At 36.8% G+C, this 18,728-nt stretch overlaps 1 protein-coding gene across 1 annotated transcript in view; it reads left to right on the top strand.

The window, feature by feature from the left end:
• The window catches only part of CNTNAP2 (contactin associated protein 2), a 1,655,791-nt gene that overhangs the window by 495,285 nt on the left and 1,141,778 nt on the right, over positions 1–18,728 (top strand). Inside the window, exon 2 of the mRNA XM_084896487.1 lies at positions 16,432–16,542. Within this exon, the coding sequence (XP_084752613.1) occupies positions 16,432–16,542 (111 nt within the window). The remainder of the gene's footprint in view (positions 1–16,431; positions 16,543–18,728) is intronic.

The following is an 18,728-nucleotide window of genomic DNA, read 5'->3' as shown; positions in this document are numbered from 1 at the left end:
TCTCTGAAAGATCAAGTCTTGGCAAGAGAAACCCAAGTTCTGTCTATGTTAATTAATATCTGATCCCAAGTAGTTGTTTCTTTGCTCCTTATTCTGCCATCTGCAGGCACATTCCATTTTTGACGTCCAGAGTATTTGCTTCTCTCCTGTTTCCATTCCTGCCTTACGTGGCTCCCTTAGAACTAGAGACAAAATTATTTGGGATGGCCTGATGTTCTCTTCTCTCTACCCTTGCATTCTCAGATGCTCATTGTACAGTTTTGTTTGTTTGTTTTTTAATTGAACTACATCTGTGGTCAGCAAACTGTGGCTGTATATGGCTCTTTGGCCCCTTGAGTGTGGCTCTTCAACAAAATACCACGGCCTGGGCGAGTCTATTTTGAAGAAGTGGTGTTAGAAGAAGTTTAAGTTTAAAAAATTTGGTTCTAAAAAGAAATTTCAATTGTTGTACTGTTGATATTTGGCTCAGTTGACTAACGAGTTTGCCGACCACTGGATTACATGATTGCTCCATTCCCTCTCCTGCTTCCCCCCACTTCCAATCAAAAGAGACAACCTTGATTTATCAGCTTGGTGCTGTGCTGAACCTCTTGTTGTTAGCCATGGCTGAATAACCAGTCAGTCCTTTAATAAGGGTACAACTCTGAATAGATAGGCAGAGACAATCTTGTGAGCAGGTTGGCATTGCCTATCTAGTAATATCTGGTGAAGTTTTTTTTTTATTTTCACCAACATAAAATTACACAATCTTTATATTGACCTCAGTCATATCTTATTGAAGTTAAGATTTGATTTGTATTTTTCTGCTGATTGTAACAGATGGGGTAGGCAGAAATTTGTACAGTTCTTGTGCTTTATCTGTTCTTGCCTTATGAGACTCAACCATATAGTTTATTAAGTGTATTACTTGAGAAATTTAGAAACAAAAGCCTTTTTTTTCCCATGAAAAGCTAAGTATTGATGTAGTGGTTAATTGCTTAGTCTAGCTTCTTGAGCTATGAGAACAGCTGATAGAAATAAACAGGGAATTAATTAAGTATTTTTATTCCTTCATCCCATTTTATTTTCAGCAGAACATGTTTTCTATGACACAGATCAAAGATAGGACAATTAAACTTTTACATGTGTTTTCTTGGAAATAAATTCAACAATACTTTATAATAATGTCATTTTTATTGAGGCACTGCCTCAAGTATTGTCAATAGTATAGGAAAAATTAATTTGTTCCCTAGACTTATTAATAATTAAAAATAAGCAATTTGGAGAACATTTGGACATCAATATATGTGCTTATAATAAAAAAAAAATGTTCTTACTTTTATGCCAGCCTAAATACTATGCTTATATGAGGACAGTATTTAGTAATGTATTATTCAATATAAAGACTCCATTGTAACTCACCCACATACATTGGAATGTTGAATGTTACATGTTAAAGTAAAAATTAAAAATACACACACAGAGAGAGCACGCTTTCACTGACATTGAGTCAGGAAACTTTCCAGGTCTGTTTTCTAATACTAAATACATCATTTTGATTAAATGATTCTTAAATGTTTTTCCTCTATGGTATGATATGAGTATACATTATGTTTCTAGTTCTCAAGAGGCTGCTAAATCTTCATTTTGATTATACTTATTACCTTCCATTGATATTCCCAGTTAATAATGAACTCATCAATGATTCTTTATTAAATCTAGATATTAAAGGCTGTGATTAGATAGCAATTGCAGAGCAAAAGGAATGTAAGTGAATCGCCTTGGACCTTTCTGGTTAATACAGGGTTGTTATGCAAGTTGTGTAAAAAAATCTCTGACCAGCCCTCGCTCACGTGTTCCACCATTCCACCGAGGCTGATGCCCACCATGTTCTGTGCTCTGCCACCTGCTTCCAACACCTGCCATGTTCCACACATGCCCCCTGGTGGTCACAGCACGTCATAGTGACCAGTTGTTCGGTTGTTCAGTTGTTCTGCCGTTCGGTCTATTTGCATATAAGGGTTTTATATATAGATTTTCCCATCACCATATATCCACCTTATGCCCTCTTCCACCTCTACTCATCCCCCACAATCACCACATTATTTTATATTATTATTAATTTTAAATTATGTCAAATTTAAAACACTGTAGGAATGACCAGAATCTGGATTTAGTTGTGTGTTTTCTATGCTGACCTACTTTTATTGCACTGTCTAGAATTTAAGTATCTATGTCTATAAGATTAAGCACCAGAAAACACTGACATGGTAACTTGATAAGAGAAGAATAACTGTTTGGAAACATTAAAAGTACATGATTTTCAACACTCTATACTCAAATGCCTATAATTTTGACCCTCAAAAATCAGAGCACATAAAAACCATGTTGAATATTATATCTTGGGCATTAGTAAAGCAATGAAACTGTTTTGAGTATGAAGACAATGTCTTCCAAGATCTTTTAAAAGGAATAGAGGGAATATAAGTAGAAATAAATTTTCTTTTAAAAGATCTTGGAAGACATTGTCTTGATAATCAAACCAGTTTCATCCACATTTATCATCAAAAGTTTTCATCTTTTAGGACATATATTTGCCTTCTCTCCTGATTTTTTCTCAGCCATAAATTTTCCAGCTGTTGCTACTTTTAGATTTAACTATATTACTGAGAGTAGAATAACAGCTAAAATTCTGGTTAGATTCAAATGTCTGGAATCTTTATGAAAATTCAATTCATAAAATTTTAAAAATAGGAGCTCATGAATAAATAGAGGCATGAATAAAAATGCATGTCAACTAACTACTATTTAACTTGCACCTACCCTATCACTGCTTTTATCTAATGAGAAAGAAAACTAAATAAGGTAGGTTGTTAGTATTTATTTTTATTTTTTCCTGACTCTAGCAGGCCACAATAGTTTTGCTGACCTTGACGGAGCTTTCTCTATGTGATAGTTCTATTGCTGGGCCTTAGAGTCGGAGTATCTCTGCAGGTCTTTTCAGAATTCTTGGGCAGAAAGGGAAGCAGGTGTAGGCAGGGGTTAGGAAAGATAGGCTATTTATTTTGCCCCTGCAGTGTTGATGGGAAGAAATATTTGTTTTAGGCAATCTGTTTCCAAGAAATGCAATTTCGAGGAAACCACACACCCTATTCTCAAAATTATTTTCCTTTTTCCTACCTTGAAATGTACTCTAATCATCTCAAAGTAAGGAATTACTCTTAACAACAGCAAACATCTGCAGCTCACATTAAATTTGCTTTTCTTCCAAACGAAAACCTGCTTCAGGTTTCTCAAAGATATTCTTACTTCCATTATATCTGGATTATATACCCTATTTGGGGGAGAGGTAAACGTCAGCACACAATCTTCTGAAGTATTTTGGGGTGGCGTTCTCTAGCCATGGGACTGAACTCTTCATTGCTTGTTGTACCCGTTGGAACTGCAGTTGGAGTTGGTGTCCATAAACTCCACAGGCTCCCATCCTAAGAGACAGGAATAAACAGGCATGTGTAGTCATTCAGCAAACATATATCTAGCCCTGATGTGGTGGTGGGGACACTGCTGGGCCTGAGAAGTGAGAGACGAAGGAGATACAGTAGAGAATGGCTGCAATTGATATGAAATTATACTCTAAGCAACGCTGGGCTGTAAAGTATATTGTAAATATATGTGCTCTTTGAAATCCAGGAAAAAATATTTTCCACATCACCTATTGTACCACGGGAAAATAAATTGTTATTGGTGAACAGTGGCATTTGAAGTTATTAGAAAACTCAAATCGAAAGGGAACAGTGCTCTGCCATGAATAAATGATGTTCATACTTCTTTTCGCAAACTGCTATGTCACCTCCAGTGTAACTTGTCAAGTGCATTCTTGATATTAAGTTTCAAATAACAGTAACCAAGAAGTGGAACTTAGAAAAATGTATAAATGTGCATATTCTTATGTTCGGAGCAGCAAGAAATATGGAATGTCAAGTGATGAACTAATAGCAAACACATAATTCACGTCTTTTTTAGGTTGGCTTGCAACAGAGAGTCGGAAATTGTGTCTAGGAAATGTAAGAGTGTGCAGCAGGAGTCTGTAACCTGATTTATTGAATTAGTCAAATAAGGCAGTGCTCCTTCTAGGGGACTCAGAGATATTCCTGTGATACTACTGAAGAAATATTGCCCCGGGTCGGGGGTGGGAGCTTTGCAATGTAGATACACTGCCTGGTTCCATAATGTAGGTTGTTGTTGCCTTTTGATGGTGCATTTTTAAAAGCAGAATATACTTAGCAAAGATCCAAATGATTATGAATGTGAATAGAAAGATCATTTGCATATTTGAATTACAGGGCTACATTGTAAGGAACATTATAATGAATACAGAAATATTCTTTTTTTATGTATATTTTATTGATTTTTTTTACAGAGAGGAAAGGAGAGGGATAGAGAGTTAGAAACATCAATGAGAGAGAAACATCAATCAGCTGCCTCCTGCACACCCCCTACTGGGGATGTGCCTGCAACCAATGTCCATGCCCCTCACCAGAATCGAACCTGGGACCTTTCAGTCCACAGGCGGATGCTCATCCACTGAGCCAAACCAGTTTCAGCCAGAAATATTCTTAAATAGTACTAAACATTTGTTTTATATCCATTTGTTTATATCAGTGTTTCCCAAACTTCTCTCATGATGAGAATCACCTGGTGGAGTTGTTAAAACACAGATTCCTGAATCCCAACTAAGAAGTGCTAAACTAGAATTTTTGAGAACATATATGTAAAATTGCATACCTAACTTAGTGCTCTGTATATAACATCTGTCTTAGAGCACTAGTTAAGTATACAATTTTAGTGCTCTAAGACAGATGTTATATACAGAGCACTAAGTTAGGTATGCAATTTTACCTATATGTTCTCAAAAATTCTAGTTTAGCACTTCTTAGTTGGGATTTAGGAATCTGTGTTTTAACAACTCCACCAGGTGATTCTCATCATGAGAGAAGTTTGGGAAACACTGGTTTATATGGCCAAAAATATATAATATTTATAAAACACCTGTTTAGTAGTATTTTTAACAATATTCACTTTGCAGGTCTGCTTCCTAAACATTGATTGCAGTGCCTGGGCTTCTGGTTATTTATCTTCCACCCCACAATTCATCAACTCTCCATTTCAAAAAGTGATTGAATAAAATAATCAGAAGACAAAATTCCTTCCAAGGCTATGTAATTAAAGTTCCTTAATGTGAACCTTTGAGCCAGTAATTCAGATCCCTTTTGCATGTATATGTCTCATGAAAAGAAACAATCAATCGTGGTGATAAAGCAAGATGAGCTACTCGTGCTATGAAATGAATGTTGATTTCTCAAAAATCTGGATATGTTCAATGAGCAGAGCTGGCATTGTATCCTGGGCTTTATTGACAAAGGAAGGCAGTGTCATTATCTATTACTTATGATGGTTCATCAAGCTCTCAATGAGAACTGTCAGCCTGAAGCCAAGAGATGAAGCTGGAAAATAATGGATTTTCTGTGCTTGGCTATCAATCCATACCAGCATTAAAAGATCTGTTTTGTAATTTCCTTGAAATCTGTTTAATTTATTTATATAAAAAAGAAGTGATTGAGCAAGCACCGTTGTGGATAGTAAGAGACAGGCTAGCTTTTAAACATGGTGTCACCTTGTGAGCATCTTATGACATTATGGAATCTGGAAACTTCCTCCACGAAAGGGACCTGAGGGTTTTATGCCCAACACTCCTGCTCTACAGATGGGAAACCCAGATTCAACATGAATGTGTGTCTTGCTCTTGAGAGAAGGAGACTGAACAGAAATTAGAACATGGGTTTTCTACATCCGGTTGGGAGGCCAGCTTTCTAGGAATGTAGGTGTTGGGATAAGCGTGATTGTTTCTGTAAGAATGCATATGTCTCTCCATTAGGTAGCCATGAATGTAGATGTTTCATTTCTGTTTCACTGCTATTTCTCATTTCAAAACACAAAACCTGTAACTTTCTCATCTCTTGGTTGCTTTGTGCATGTAGGCAATTCAGAAGTCTGTAGATTGGGTTGCCTCATTTCCTATTTGATTGCATGGTTTTCTCAAAATACATTTTCTTCTCCCATCTGGAATTAATTTTCTGGGTATCTTCCCCCTCTAAGGAAGCTAAAAAACAAAACACTGTTTATTTTTATAACTTTCCCTACGCTTTTACTCTATAATTTTTCTGTTCAGAAACCTCCAATTGTTCCCAATTCCCTTTTGTGGGAGATTAGAAGTGATCTGTATAGTTTTCAATGTTCAACACACTACTTATGTTAACCCTTTTCCTTACCAGTTCCCAGGGCGCACCTGGCCTGTGAGTCACAGTTACTTTGGGTAACCTCTAATTAGTCTCATTTATGTGCCTTTGCTTGCCTATGGTTTCTCTTTGTTCCTTTCTAGGGAAGGAGTAAGATCTTTTCACTATGAAAAAATCCTAGGATTGTGGGGCCTGTCTCCTGTCCACCAGGCAGAGAAAAGAACCACAGAGATGAAGAGGTCTCTCAGGGTTGGTCCTCAGCAGTCTGGCTGAGGTTTTGACCTCTTGGGGGCTGGTCCCTGTTTGCTTGGTTCTAGGTGTCTTTCCTTTTGTTCCTCCCTCCCTGCTCTTCCCCAGATGGGACTGGGGGCAATGAATAGGCATAGCACAGGGATTTTTAGGGCAGTGAAAATACTCCCTCTGATATTATAATGATTGATATATGCCATTATATACTTGTCTAAACCCAAAGCATATATATATATATATATATATATATATATATATATATATATATATATATATATATATAATTTCTGCACTCATCAGTGACTTGAGCCAGGAACACTGAGAATGTGTGTCTGTACAGCACTTTAGTCAATTATCTAAAGGTAAATGGATTAAGTAGTCCAGGAAATAGACTTGGTTGTCAATAACTACATTGCATCTATTGTTAAATTTTGTCATTGATGCAACTAATTAATGAAATGAGACATTTCCCAGTGGACTAACCTTAATCCAAAAAAGCTTCAATTGTAGGAAGATTTTCAATGAAAGTGTGAAGTTTGTAGACTGATGAAACACAGAGGGAAGGGGTGGAGGGCCTGGAGAGATTAACCAAATAATGTGCATGCATATAGGCATTGCCCAGGAATACAGGCAAAGGGTGGAGTAGGCCTGGGTGGGGTGGGAAAACAATGGTGATTGGAAATGGGTGGAAAAAGGGGTTGGGACATTTGTAATACTCTCAACAATAAAGATTTTTAAAAAAGAAACAAAAAGAATGTTCTCAAGTTCATTTAGTTGTATTGTAATAGAGCTTAACACTTTTCAAATTATTGTTTTATTAAAAGTTCTAGTAGCTCTGACTCCTTATGAGACTGCAGAATTTGAGTTTGATTCAGTGGATAGAGCATCAGTCTGCAGAGTGAAGTGTCCTGGGTTGGATTCAGGTCAAGGGCACATGCCCAGGCTGGGCTTGATCCCCAGAAGGGGGCAGGCATGCAGGAGCAGCCCATCACTGGTTCTCTCTCATCATTGATGTTTCTATCTCCCTCTCCCTTCCTCTCTGAAATCAATAATATACTATATATATATATATATATATATATATATATATATATATATATATTTTTTTTTTTTTTTTTAAGGAACCACAGGGACGTTTACCTTTAAAAAAATTGAAAAAACAAAACAAAAAAATCTCAAATTATTTTAGAGATTAAAACCTTGGACTGATTCTAGGACAAATAATATGAATTAAATTTTCTTTAAAAAACTAGTCTAGAGTACACAAAGGGTAAAAGTTAATTTTTATTATTTTGTGTAATAGGTTTTACTTCTGTGAAATTAGAAGCTCAAGTTAGAGGAGACAATACTTATTTTTTTCCAAGCCTCACAAATCTGTGTGTGTGTGTTTTTTCAGAGCATATAATAGTTCAGTAGATAATTTGAAACTGATTCATCTGTTAGACCATCTGTCAGAAATATGCTGCAGCTGTTAAATGTCCAGCAAAATTTGAACTACAAGTCTCCAAGTGATTTGCCCTTGGTACATGCAGACCAGACAATTTCCTGTTTGATTTACAACCATGATTCTTGCAACTGTGACTGATTTTCTAGCTATATTTTAAATATTTTTTTGGAGCATAGCTATTGGACCAACCAAAAGGAAAATGAAAGAATATAATCTTATTTTTTTATGTAATAGCATTGAATTTATTCAGTGTCATTCGCTACTATACTAATTGTGTTCAACATTTTTCAAAGTATATAAAGAGATCAACCAAAGGACTTGTATGCTTGCATATGAGCATAATCATTGGATACAGATGGGGAGGTGGGGTTGAGGGCATGTGCTAGAGGTTGGGGGTGGCTAGGGAGAGGTCAATGGGGGGAAATGGAGTTTACACATAAAATCACACATGATGTCATAGATTTCTTTCATGTCTTTAATCCTCTGTTCCATTTACTTTGTAGTAATTATGCTTCTTTTCTTTTTAAGTAATTATATTAATTAAGTCATTAGTTTAATTTTCTTTGAAAAAAAAAAAGAGCTAATATGAAGAGGAAAAAAAAAGTAGGAATACCTCCAAACTCCACATATTAAGGAAGAGAAGAAGCCCTCTTTCTTCTGGAATAGATCCACTATAAACAAATACTATCACAATAGATTTTCAATGAAACAGGATGAAACTTCTATTAGAAACACCAAATTAATGTCTTATGTGTCTTTGAAAACAAGCCAAAGACAAGTACATATGATTTCACTCATAGGTGGGATTTACTGAACATATTAGGTGTTGATGGAGATCAGATAGTTGATTCCCATGCATGATACAGAGAAGAATATATTTGCATCACATCATGGGATGAAGCCAATGCTCACTCTCTGGATAAGCAGTTTTTAAAAATGGAAAAAAAATCACCATATCCTTTAAAGTGAATGCATCTCAGTAGCACGGATTAGGAATTAGTTCCCCTTGCTCACTTTTAGATGGGATTATTACTTATCATTGTCAGTAATTCATTGATTGAACAATTTTTATAAAATTCCTGCTGCAGGCAAGGTTCTTAGGCTCCAAGAATAGAGGCTCAGTCAAGAGGGCACATGCCATGTTCTCCTGGTTTATAGAATAAACAAATAAATAAATGACTTGCCACCCCCTTTTTGATTTTTTTTTCATAAAGAAAAGTTCTAGAGGTGGCATCAGAAAGCATAGATGCCATACAGAAAAGTAAAAAACAGAAAAGTCCTGTTTGGGCTTTGAAATGCTTCTTATCTGTAAATGTGATTTCAAATCTAAGCCATGATGCTTTATTAATTAAAACAAAAAATTAAAAAAAAGATTGAAATCTCTATTCTCCAATAAAGTTGATTTGGTCCTTATATTCAGTTGAAGGCCTCTCCTCTCACATATCACAGAATACTACAGTTACTGCCTCTTAATCAAGTCCTAATTCCTTCCAAGATCCTAATGAACATCAATAAAGTTGAATCTGTGACCATAATGTTTTTGTTCTAAAGCAGAGATATCTGTTTTGTTTTGTTTTTTAAAAAAGAAAGAAATGAAAGGGAAAGAAAACCCTTAAAATGTAATTTGTAAAATAGAATTGCTATAGGATCCAGCATCCTTTGGATGGTGTACATCCAAAGAAAATGGAATCACTATCTCAAAAAAAAAAAAAGTAATAAGTTTAAAAAACAACAACAATCAAGGTAATTTTAGATTGTGTTTGGTGCTGTGAGAAAAAAACAAGTGTGATTGAAAAGCAAGCAATATTTGGAGGGTGTAAAGGCAGAAGTAGAGTTGCTTGACATAGATAAACTGGCCAGGAAAACAGGAAATGGAACAGGGAGGGTGGAAAGGCCCTCCTCCCTCCCTCCCTCCCTCCCTCCCTCCCTCCCTCCCTCCCTCTCTCCCTCCCTCTCTCCCTCCCTCTCTTTCTCCCCCCTCCTCTCTCCCTCCCCTCCCTTCCTTTTTTCTTGAAATGGAAATAAAACATTAAGCAGAAATCATAATCTTGGGAAATACAGTTTCTGAAATATAGTTGGACTAGATCCTATACCAGTCTTCTCTTGGTCAGAGCATGGGAAGTGATGCTACTTATAATTTATAAAGGCTATACTCTGCTTTATTAGTCTCAGCGATTACTCGGGGAGCACTTGAGTCATGACTTCAGTCTACTTTTCATTCAAACCTGAAACTCTTCATTAGGCTAGAAAATAAATAACACTTTACTTGCCCAAGGGGTTTTCCCACTGTCATTGAAGCAATGTAACAATAGCAGAATCTGTCTAGGAAGTCAGACAAACGGTGTCAAGGAATAACGTAGAAAGCAGTAGTTGGATGCAATTCCCATTACATGGGTACCCGGGAAGTTGCATACTCAGACTGGCGAATGCAGTAATTAGCAATAGCCAGGCATGTGGCTGGGCAGACAGAGCATAAGGGAATTCAGGAACAAGAGGCAAAGTGCAGTCCTTGGTGCTCCAACTCTGAAAGGAACATCAGAGGGAGACAGAACATCTCTGGGAAGAACTGAGATGCTCCTGGAGAGCCAGAGAAGGAGATTAGCACATCTATTTCGCTTGCAGTTCAAGATGGTTTGGGCCATAATGAGCATTGTTTGGAACCAGAGAGTTTAGAGGGAATTCTGGCCTCTTAAATTTGCCCTAACCATGGAGAAAACTGTCCATAAAACCTGAGGCAGGGTAATTTCAGCTTCAAAAGTTTGGAATTGAATGCACAGGACATAAGGAGACCATTAAGTGATGCATTGTACTGAGAAAGTGCCTTCCATAATAGCTTTTCCCCTAAAGTACCAGCGAAGATTTGCTAGAACTTCTGTCCTGACAGCACTATTCAGTTCTGGAATTCCTTGCTGATCTTACTTGTTTTCTTTATAGTAAGCTTATGTTTCCAAATGTGTGATATAAAACACATTTTAAGTGCTGTAAACTAAAACAATATCGTGTTGTTAAAATTTTACATTATTTTAATGAGAGATTCAGTGGAATGCCATTTCTAATGCCAATTCCATGTGTCCTGAAGTCCTTTGTCCTTGCCAACTCTTGCCGATGCCCCTAGTCAATAGAGATCCCATTGCCCTTAGGAGAAGGGTAGCAGCCATTATTGAGTTAGAATTTTTACAACTAGTCTGTCTTCAGGATTGACTGAAATTATGTGAAAATAAAACTCAAGGCCCATCTGCTTCTCTAGTTTGCATCCAAGAATCCCTGGAAGGGAACTCCACCAGAGACCAAATATTTGCTGTAGTTGGGTTGCTGTAGTTTTGGAAGCCATCCCAGTATGGGAAAATACAATACTAAATTATTTCAAATGTTTGCATGCTGTCTCTCTTTCTTCCTCCCTCTCCTTTATAAACATTGTAACTTTCTGAAGGGATTTGCCTGATTTCCTAGTATTTAACATATTCAGTACATCGAGAGACATTTTCTAACACAGCAAGTGAGCTGACTCTTTGGAATATGTAACATGTAATAAGTATTGTTGCAGTTGGAAATAAAACTGGATTGTTTGTCATAATAGTCAGTATGGCAATATGTCCCTGCATGGATGCATGGAGTGCTACTACAAAGGTCTCTAGTTTCATTAGCCATTATGGCCTCCATGATTTTGCTTAAGCTGTTCCCTCTTCCCATAACCCCCTTTTCATCTATATGTAGTTCATCACTTCTTTAGGTTCTATTTTTGTATAGAATATGTTATCTGATACCATAAGTGATCATTAATCATTCTTCCTTCTGGGTACCTGGAATATTTTTTATGCTGGACCAGAGTTTGGGGGGAAAAAAAATTTTTTTTTCTATAAAAGGTCAGATAATGCAGCTCAGCCAGTGATCCTTAGTGGTTGAATGTTGATCCAAGAACCAGTTGGTCATGGTCAGGGCACAAGCCCAGGTTGTGGGCTTGATCCCCAGTAGAGGGCATGCAAGAGGCAGCTCATCAGTGATTCTCTCTCATCATTGATGTTCCTATCTCTCTGTCCCTTTCCCTTCCTCTCTCTCTCTCTCTCTCTGTGAAGTCAATTAAAAAAAAATAAAAGTCAGATGATGCATATTTTATTTTGGAGGCTATTTGTCTCTTTTGTGCTATCCCACTGTTGTGTAAAAACAGCTGTAGACAATATGCATAGCTGTGCTCTAATACATTTTTATATATAAAAGCAAGCAATGAGCCACAGTTGGCCTATAGTACTTTTTTGTGGACTCTCATACTTGACAATGCTTGATTTTAGACCTTGAGAGAAGCTTAGCTAATGCTCTCCTATTCTGTGTTGGTCTTCACTATATGAAGGAGAACTGGCATACTTAAGATTATATATTTATGATGGAGGCAGAACTGATAAACAACTCACCTGAATAACAATCCTGCATTTTAATTTGTTTGTAACTTTCAGTATTTGATATATTTTTTTAGCACTGAATTACAAACTGTTTAGTATTATCACTTGTTCTTTCATGTTTACCCACTTCATGTGGATCATTTCCTCTTGTGGGGAAATGGACCATATATATATATATATATATATATATATATATGTAAATTTTCCAAAGTGTTTAGAACAGTACAAAGTATAGAGTAAAATCTCAACAACTATTTATAATTAAAAGTCAATCAAGAAAACATACAGTACATGTAGCAATTTTCTTTCTTTTAATTAAATTGATGGGGGTGACATTAGTCAACATGAACAAGATCTGTATATCACACACTGTGATCACCACCCAAAGTCAAATCTTCTCCTGTCTCCTTATATTAGGATCCACTTTTCATAATTATAAGGTTATAAATTACTTCTCAATTTAGGAGAATGTGAGATTGCTAGTGTTTAAAAGTGCTTAAATTCTGATAATAAATTTACAGCCACCTTTTACAAAAACCAAACAAACAAACAAAAAACATTCACAAGTAATCTCTTATATACTCTTATATTTTCTGTTTCCAATTTCTTAAAATTTTTAATTGTATGATTTTTAAAAAATAGTGGCAAATTGCCAAATCCAGTTTGGCTCAGTGGATAGAGTGTCAGCCTGTGGACTGAAAGGTCCCAGGTTCGATTCCAGTCAAGCGCATGTACCTTGGTTGCTGGTACATCCCCAGTAGGAGGTGTGCAAGAGGCAGCTGATCGATGATTCTCTCTCATCAATGTTGCCAACTCTCTATCCCTCTCTCTTACTCTCTATAAAAAATCAATAAAATATATTTTTAAAAAATAGTGACCAATTTTAAATTTGGTATAAAAATGATTTGTTACAGAAGTCAAACTGTTAAAAATGTAGTGGGATAAACTATCTTCAGGTTTTATGAGTGCTCTATTTACATTGTAAATTTAAATTAGTTAATGGATTATTTAAACAATTATTCATCAACCTCATTTAAACTACTTTAGATGTCGCTCTATATAAGCACTGAAGGTTAACTCTTGGAAAATGCATCATTCATCAGTATTATCCTATGGAGCAGGTTTGGACTAAGGAAATTGTTCCCAGCGTTCTGTATAGATTTCTGACAGGGCTCACCTCCTCATTTCCTTCTGACTACTTCTTGGATGTCAACTGATTGCAGAGGCTTTCCTTGACTAGGCATTAAAAAAAAAAAAAATCTCTCAACCTCCACACTTTCTCAAACTGCCTGCCCCTATTTCATATTGTCTCTATAGTATTTATCACTATCTCATAATATAAATTTACCTTTTACTTTTTAGTCTGTTTCTTTCCATGAAAATGCAGAATATTGTCAATTTCTTCTATTGCTACATGTCCCTTGCCTAGCACAGAATAGGTGCTTGGTGCATATTTGAATGAATGAAAGGAAAATGAATGAATATTAGCACATTCTTCATACTATGGGAGGTTGAGAAATAACAATTACTCCAGTTAAATGCAGGACTATGGCAAAATATTATGAAAAGTTAGGCTCCAGAGAGTCAGGAGAGAGGAAGTCAAGATTTTATTTATTTGGGGGTACTGGTAGCTAAACTGAATAGCACAGTTGGTTTTTTAAAAAAAAAAAAACATTTAATATGAAGTCCACTTTAGACACCCATTTTGTGAACTGATACTTTAAAAATAAAATTTTTGTTCATGTTTTTATCATTTTACATTTAACTTTCTGAGGAATATATTCATACACACATGCCATATTTCCCAAAGGCACCTGCAGTATAACTAAGAAAAATAAGAAATCTAACAATGTGTTTAAAGTGATGGATTTGTTCATTTTAACTTCAAATTTGTACACACTTGAGGGATGGGATAATAAATAACAATTAGTTTTCCTAGTGTCATTTGGGATGTAAAACTACCTGAGTGCCTTTTTAAGAAAACTAGTTCATTCCTTCTATTGCTAATGTTTTTTGTTTGTTTGTTTGTTTGTTTTTTTCTGTTTATAAACATGTGAGGTAGAAACCATCGTAGAATATCCAGTGTGACCTCTGTGCCATTTAATGGAAGACTGTGTACTAAGATTTGTTGGAGACTTAAGAGCATCTTTCTATGAATCAGGTGTTGTGTGCCCAGCCAAGTGTTGCTCAATGGTTGAGTGTGGACCTATTATATGTACCAGGAGGTCATGAGTTGATTCTTGATCAGGGCACACACCAGGGATGTAGGCTCAACCCTGGTAGTGGGTGTGCAGGAAGCAGCCAATCAATGTTTCTCTCTCATCATTGATGTTTCTATCTCTCTTTCCCTTTCCCTTCATCTCTGAAATCAATAAAACATATATTTAAAATCATCAGGTGTTGTGTCACATTGTAATTAAGCAGTGTGCTTTAGGACTCAAAGGTCATTCTGGAAATGTTTTTAGAGTGTGTGTCAAGCACTGTTCAGATCCTTGGAGAGTAAGTGTTAAGCAAACTATAAAAACTTTCCCCCATGTGTTTCTAGTAAACTAAACGATTAAATGAGAAGAAACATAATATGCCAGGTGACTCTCAATGCTCTATAGGAGAATGAAGCAGATGTGGTGCAGAGAGTGATGGTAGCAGCATGCTATTTCAGCCAGGTGGACTTAATAAGCTTGTCTACAGCAATGAAAGATGACTGAGCAGAGCCTGGGAGGAGTAGGTAGAGCCTCCTGGCAACTGGAATGGTGATTGTGAAGGCTCACAGCAGGAGCAGGCCTGTTGTTGAAGGAAGGGGAAGGGGACCAGAGTGGCTACACAGTCATGGACAAGGATGCGGGAATGAGAGGTAACTAAGGAGGTGGCCACTGTGGCCATTGGAGGGCTTCTGACTTTATTCTGAGGGAGTGAGAGTAGGAGCCACAGGACTCCCTTATGTTTTTAACAGTGTCCCTTTAGTCATTATGCTCAGAAGCATGACAGTGGAATAAGGGGGGAAGTAGGAAGACTATGCAGTCTTTCTGATGACTGATGGCAAGATGGCACAAGGTGGCAGCATTTGGGATGTTCCAGTATGAGAAGACACAGGTCTTAATGCACTCTCTCAGACAAGGAGTGTAGACAGGGGAGAAATCCAAGGGTTGAGCCCTTGGGCATTTTACCATACTATCTAATAAAGAGGGAATATGCTAATTGACCCTCATGCCACAGCCAATAAGGAGGGAATAGCCACCAGAGGCTCAGGTTATCAGGGCCACCCTAGGCTTGCACTGCCGGCAATGGCAGTGGCAGAGGTGTGATGGGGCATTGTCTTCCCCTAATTGCTGGGCCACCTCCTGCCCCTGAGGGCTCCTGGACTGTGAGAGTGAGCAGGCCGGGCTAAGGGAGCCCCCTCTCCAATGCATTAATTTTTATGCACTGGGCCTCTAGTTTAGACAAAGAAAATGAGAAAGATCCATTAAATGATTCAGAGAACAAGCTGGTAGTGAGGAAGGACAAAAAATGAATGGGTCTATAGTAGCCAAGTGAGGAATAGAATTGAAGGATCAGCTGGTAACAACACAGTTGACTCTTCAAATATGGGAACTGATGCATTTTAGATGCATTTCAAGTTGGAGATTATTGTGTTCTCCTTTCTTGACACCTTTTTCTTAGTCTCTTAGTTCGGGTTGCATTCTTCCTAATCTTCCCTCCTCCAATCTCAGTGTTTGGAATCCTCTACTCCTATAATGAAGGTTGTCAGGAGATGCCAAATTCTGAAACCTATTTAATACACAATCTCAACTTTGTACATGGTGCTGAGAGCAGGTCTGAATTGAGGCCCTTAGACAGAAAGCACTGGGTCATAGTTATAACTCTTAAAAACCAGACGGTTGTTTAAACTGTTCCTGTGATTTGTCAGAATGTCATAATTGAGTTGCCTAAATTCTGACAATTTGCTAAATAGTTGTATCATAGATTTTTTAAAATTTGTTCTGTAGTCAGTAATTATTTTAGCAAATACATACCAATTGTTATATAAAGGCTTTTATTAACGTTTCCCCATTCTCTCTTCTTTTCTCAGAAAAATGTGATGAACCCCTTGTGTCTGGGCTCTCCCATGTAGCTTTCAGCAGCTCGTCCTCCATGTCTGCAAGCTATTCTCCTGGCTACGCCAAGATCAACAAGCGAGGGGGTAAGCAACTTCTTTCTCGTATGTCAGCAAGTGTGTTAAATAAGAATTCTATATTTACAGATATAGTGGCATACTGTACATAGCTGCATATAACTCTGTCCTCAAAACCAGCCCATGAAATCTACTTTATTGTGACTGTCACACAGCTGGCTTTCTCTCCATCCCTCATGTCACTTTGGTTCTACATGTCACACAAGAAACTTGATGATAACCTCAAAGTGGATCAAGGTAGAAAACAACAGAGGGAGGTTATTTCCTCCTTAAGAAGATAAAAAAGAAATTCAGATATGGTTATGTTAATAAACAAGAAGATTTTCATGTCATTATAACATTCATATGCAAATTCCCTTAGGAGTGGAGCCATGTTGGCTGAAGTTCATGCTAAGGAATAAATGACGAATAAGCCACATTTATTGAGGATACATATAATTAGCACAGCATGACATTACTTATCTTAAAGACAAATAAAGGCAGATGGGAATTCCAAAGGGAGAAAAAATGATGTAAGTGAGGGAAGCGGCCACGCTGGGGATATATTTTCTTACTTCACTATTGGCAATAATTTGTCCTCTGTATATTTGCATTTACACTCTGATTCTATATATATTCATAAACCATACAAGCATCCAAAAGCAAGATCATATACCAACACAAAAGGGTAAAAGGATATAACTTGCTAATTATACAAATACAGAAAAGAACAAATTCAGTTGAGTCTTATGTTGATACACATTGGCTTCAACTTTTTATCATTATCGTTTATTTAAATTATATTCTTCAAATACATTTTGGAGAGAGCGTGAGCTCATGAGTACATAGAGAGGCAGAGTATAAATGCAAATATACAATCAGGGGACATATTGCATAAAATTTAATTTTAGGGGTCCCCACAATACAAATCCATCTCCTAAGGCTTTGGTATCAGGCACTAGTATATGACAAACTGGGGAGAAATATCATATTTAAATGGAAAATCGACTTGTGATTCTCTCATGTCTTTTGAAGCCTACTTCTTTAAATTTCCTTGTTTGTTTAACCTTAGAACAATACCTAAGTCTTGTGATTTGTATTCTGGACACAGATTTGGGGACTGAGAGGGTTATTGGGGAAACCAGGAAGGGCCATGTGCAGATAAGTTGAAAAGAGATGTAAAATGGATCCACATAGAAGGTGGATAAAGTCCTGGTCATTCCTATTATCTTTTAGATCCTTACTGTCATCATGCTATAACTCTGGCTGTATTTCTTGAGTCTATGAAATTTACCTTTCTAATTCTAATAGTCACCTCCTCTTGCCTGAGCTAATTTGAGTAAATTTGTCTTCCTAGTTACTAAATATCTCCTTATTAAAAACAATTTTCATTGGCCCCATTTTACAGATTAAAATGATAAACATAGGAACCCAAAAAAGACATCAACTGGGAATCTGAACTTGAGATTTTAAAGTGTCATAGCTAGGGGCTAGTTTGTTCAGGGACACAAATCTATATCTTCTACTCAATTCTGACACTTTTCATGCCCGATTAAGCCAGATGAAGCAATATCAATGCCGCACATAAATTTGCCCAAAGAAAGAACCTACCAAGAGATAGAAGGTTTAAGGCAAGTTTGCTTTATGTTTATATAGTCAGATCTTCTTAAATGATGAAATCTTAGAGCTTCTAAAGAGATGCAGATCTTGGATAATTTTCTTTCTTTTTCACACTCTTGCCACTTTGGTTTACTTGGTAGAGCTTTCTATGCTGGCTGTTTCTCAGAGATTTTTTCTTTTTAGATTTATTTCCTGGATAATCCCTACCATGTTAGAAACAGTCTTCTCTACTAAAATCAAAGGGCAGAGAGTTGCTGGCAGTGTTTTTTGAAGTTATTTCGCCTTTATTTCCTCCAGCAGGGAGAACAGATTGCATTTGTAGACCACATAATTGACAATTGGTTCTAGGAGGAATAGGTGTATAACAGACATCTGGAAAGACTGCCTGAGCAGGTCCCATAATGTCCAAGCTTGTGTCTTAAAGAGAACTACAGTCTTTACCTTCCCTTAAAAGATACCACTGAAGTAAATAATTGCCTCCATGCTTTGATGCCTTGGCTTGCTCAAATCATTGCTTTTATCATATTCTGCTTCCTATTGTGCAAGAGGGAGATTTAGAAATTAGTATAATGCCAAACTCCTCTCCATGTCACACG

This window comes from Pipistrellus hanaki (assembly GCF_964339955.1).
Source record: "Pipistrellus hanaki genome assembly, chromosome: 10".
Taxonomy (NCBI): domain Eukaryota; kingdom Metazoa; phylum Chordata; class Mammalia; order Chiroptera; family Vespertilionidae; genus Pipistrellus; species Pipistrellus hanaki.
Note: the sequence above shows the minus strand (reverse complement) of the source record. Positions and strands in the feature narration are given on the sequence as shown.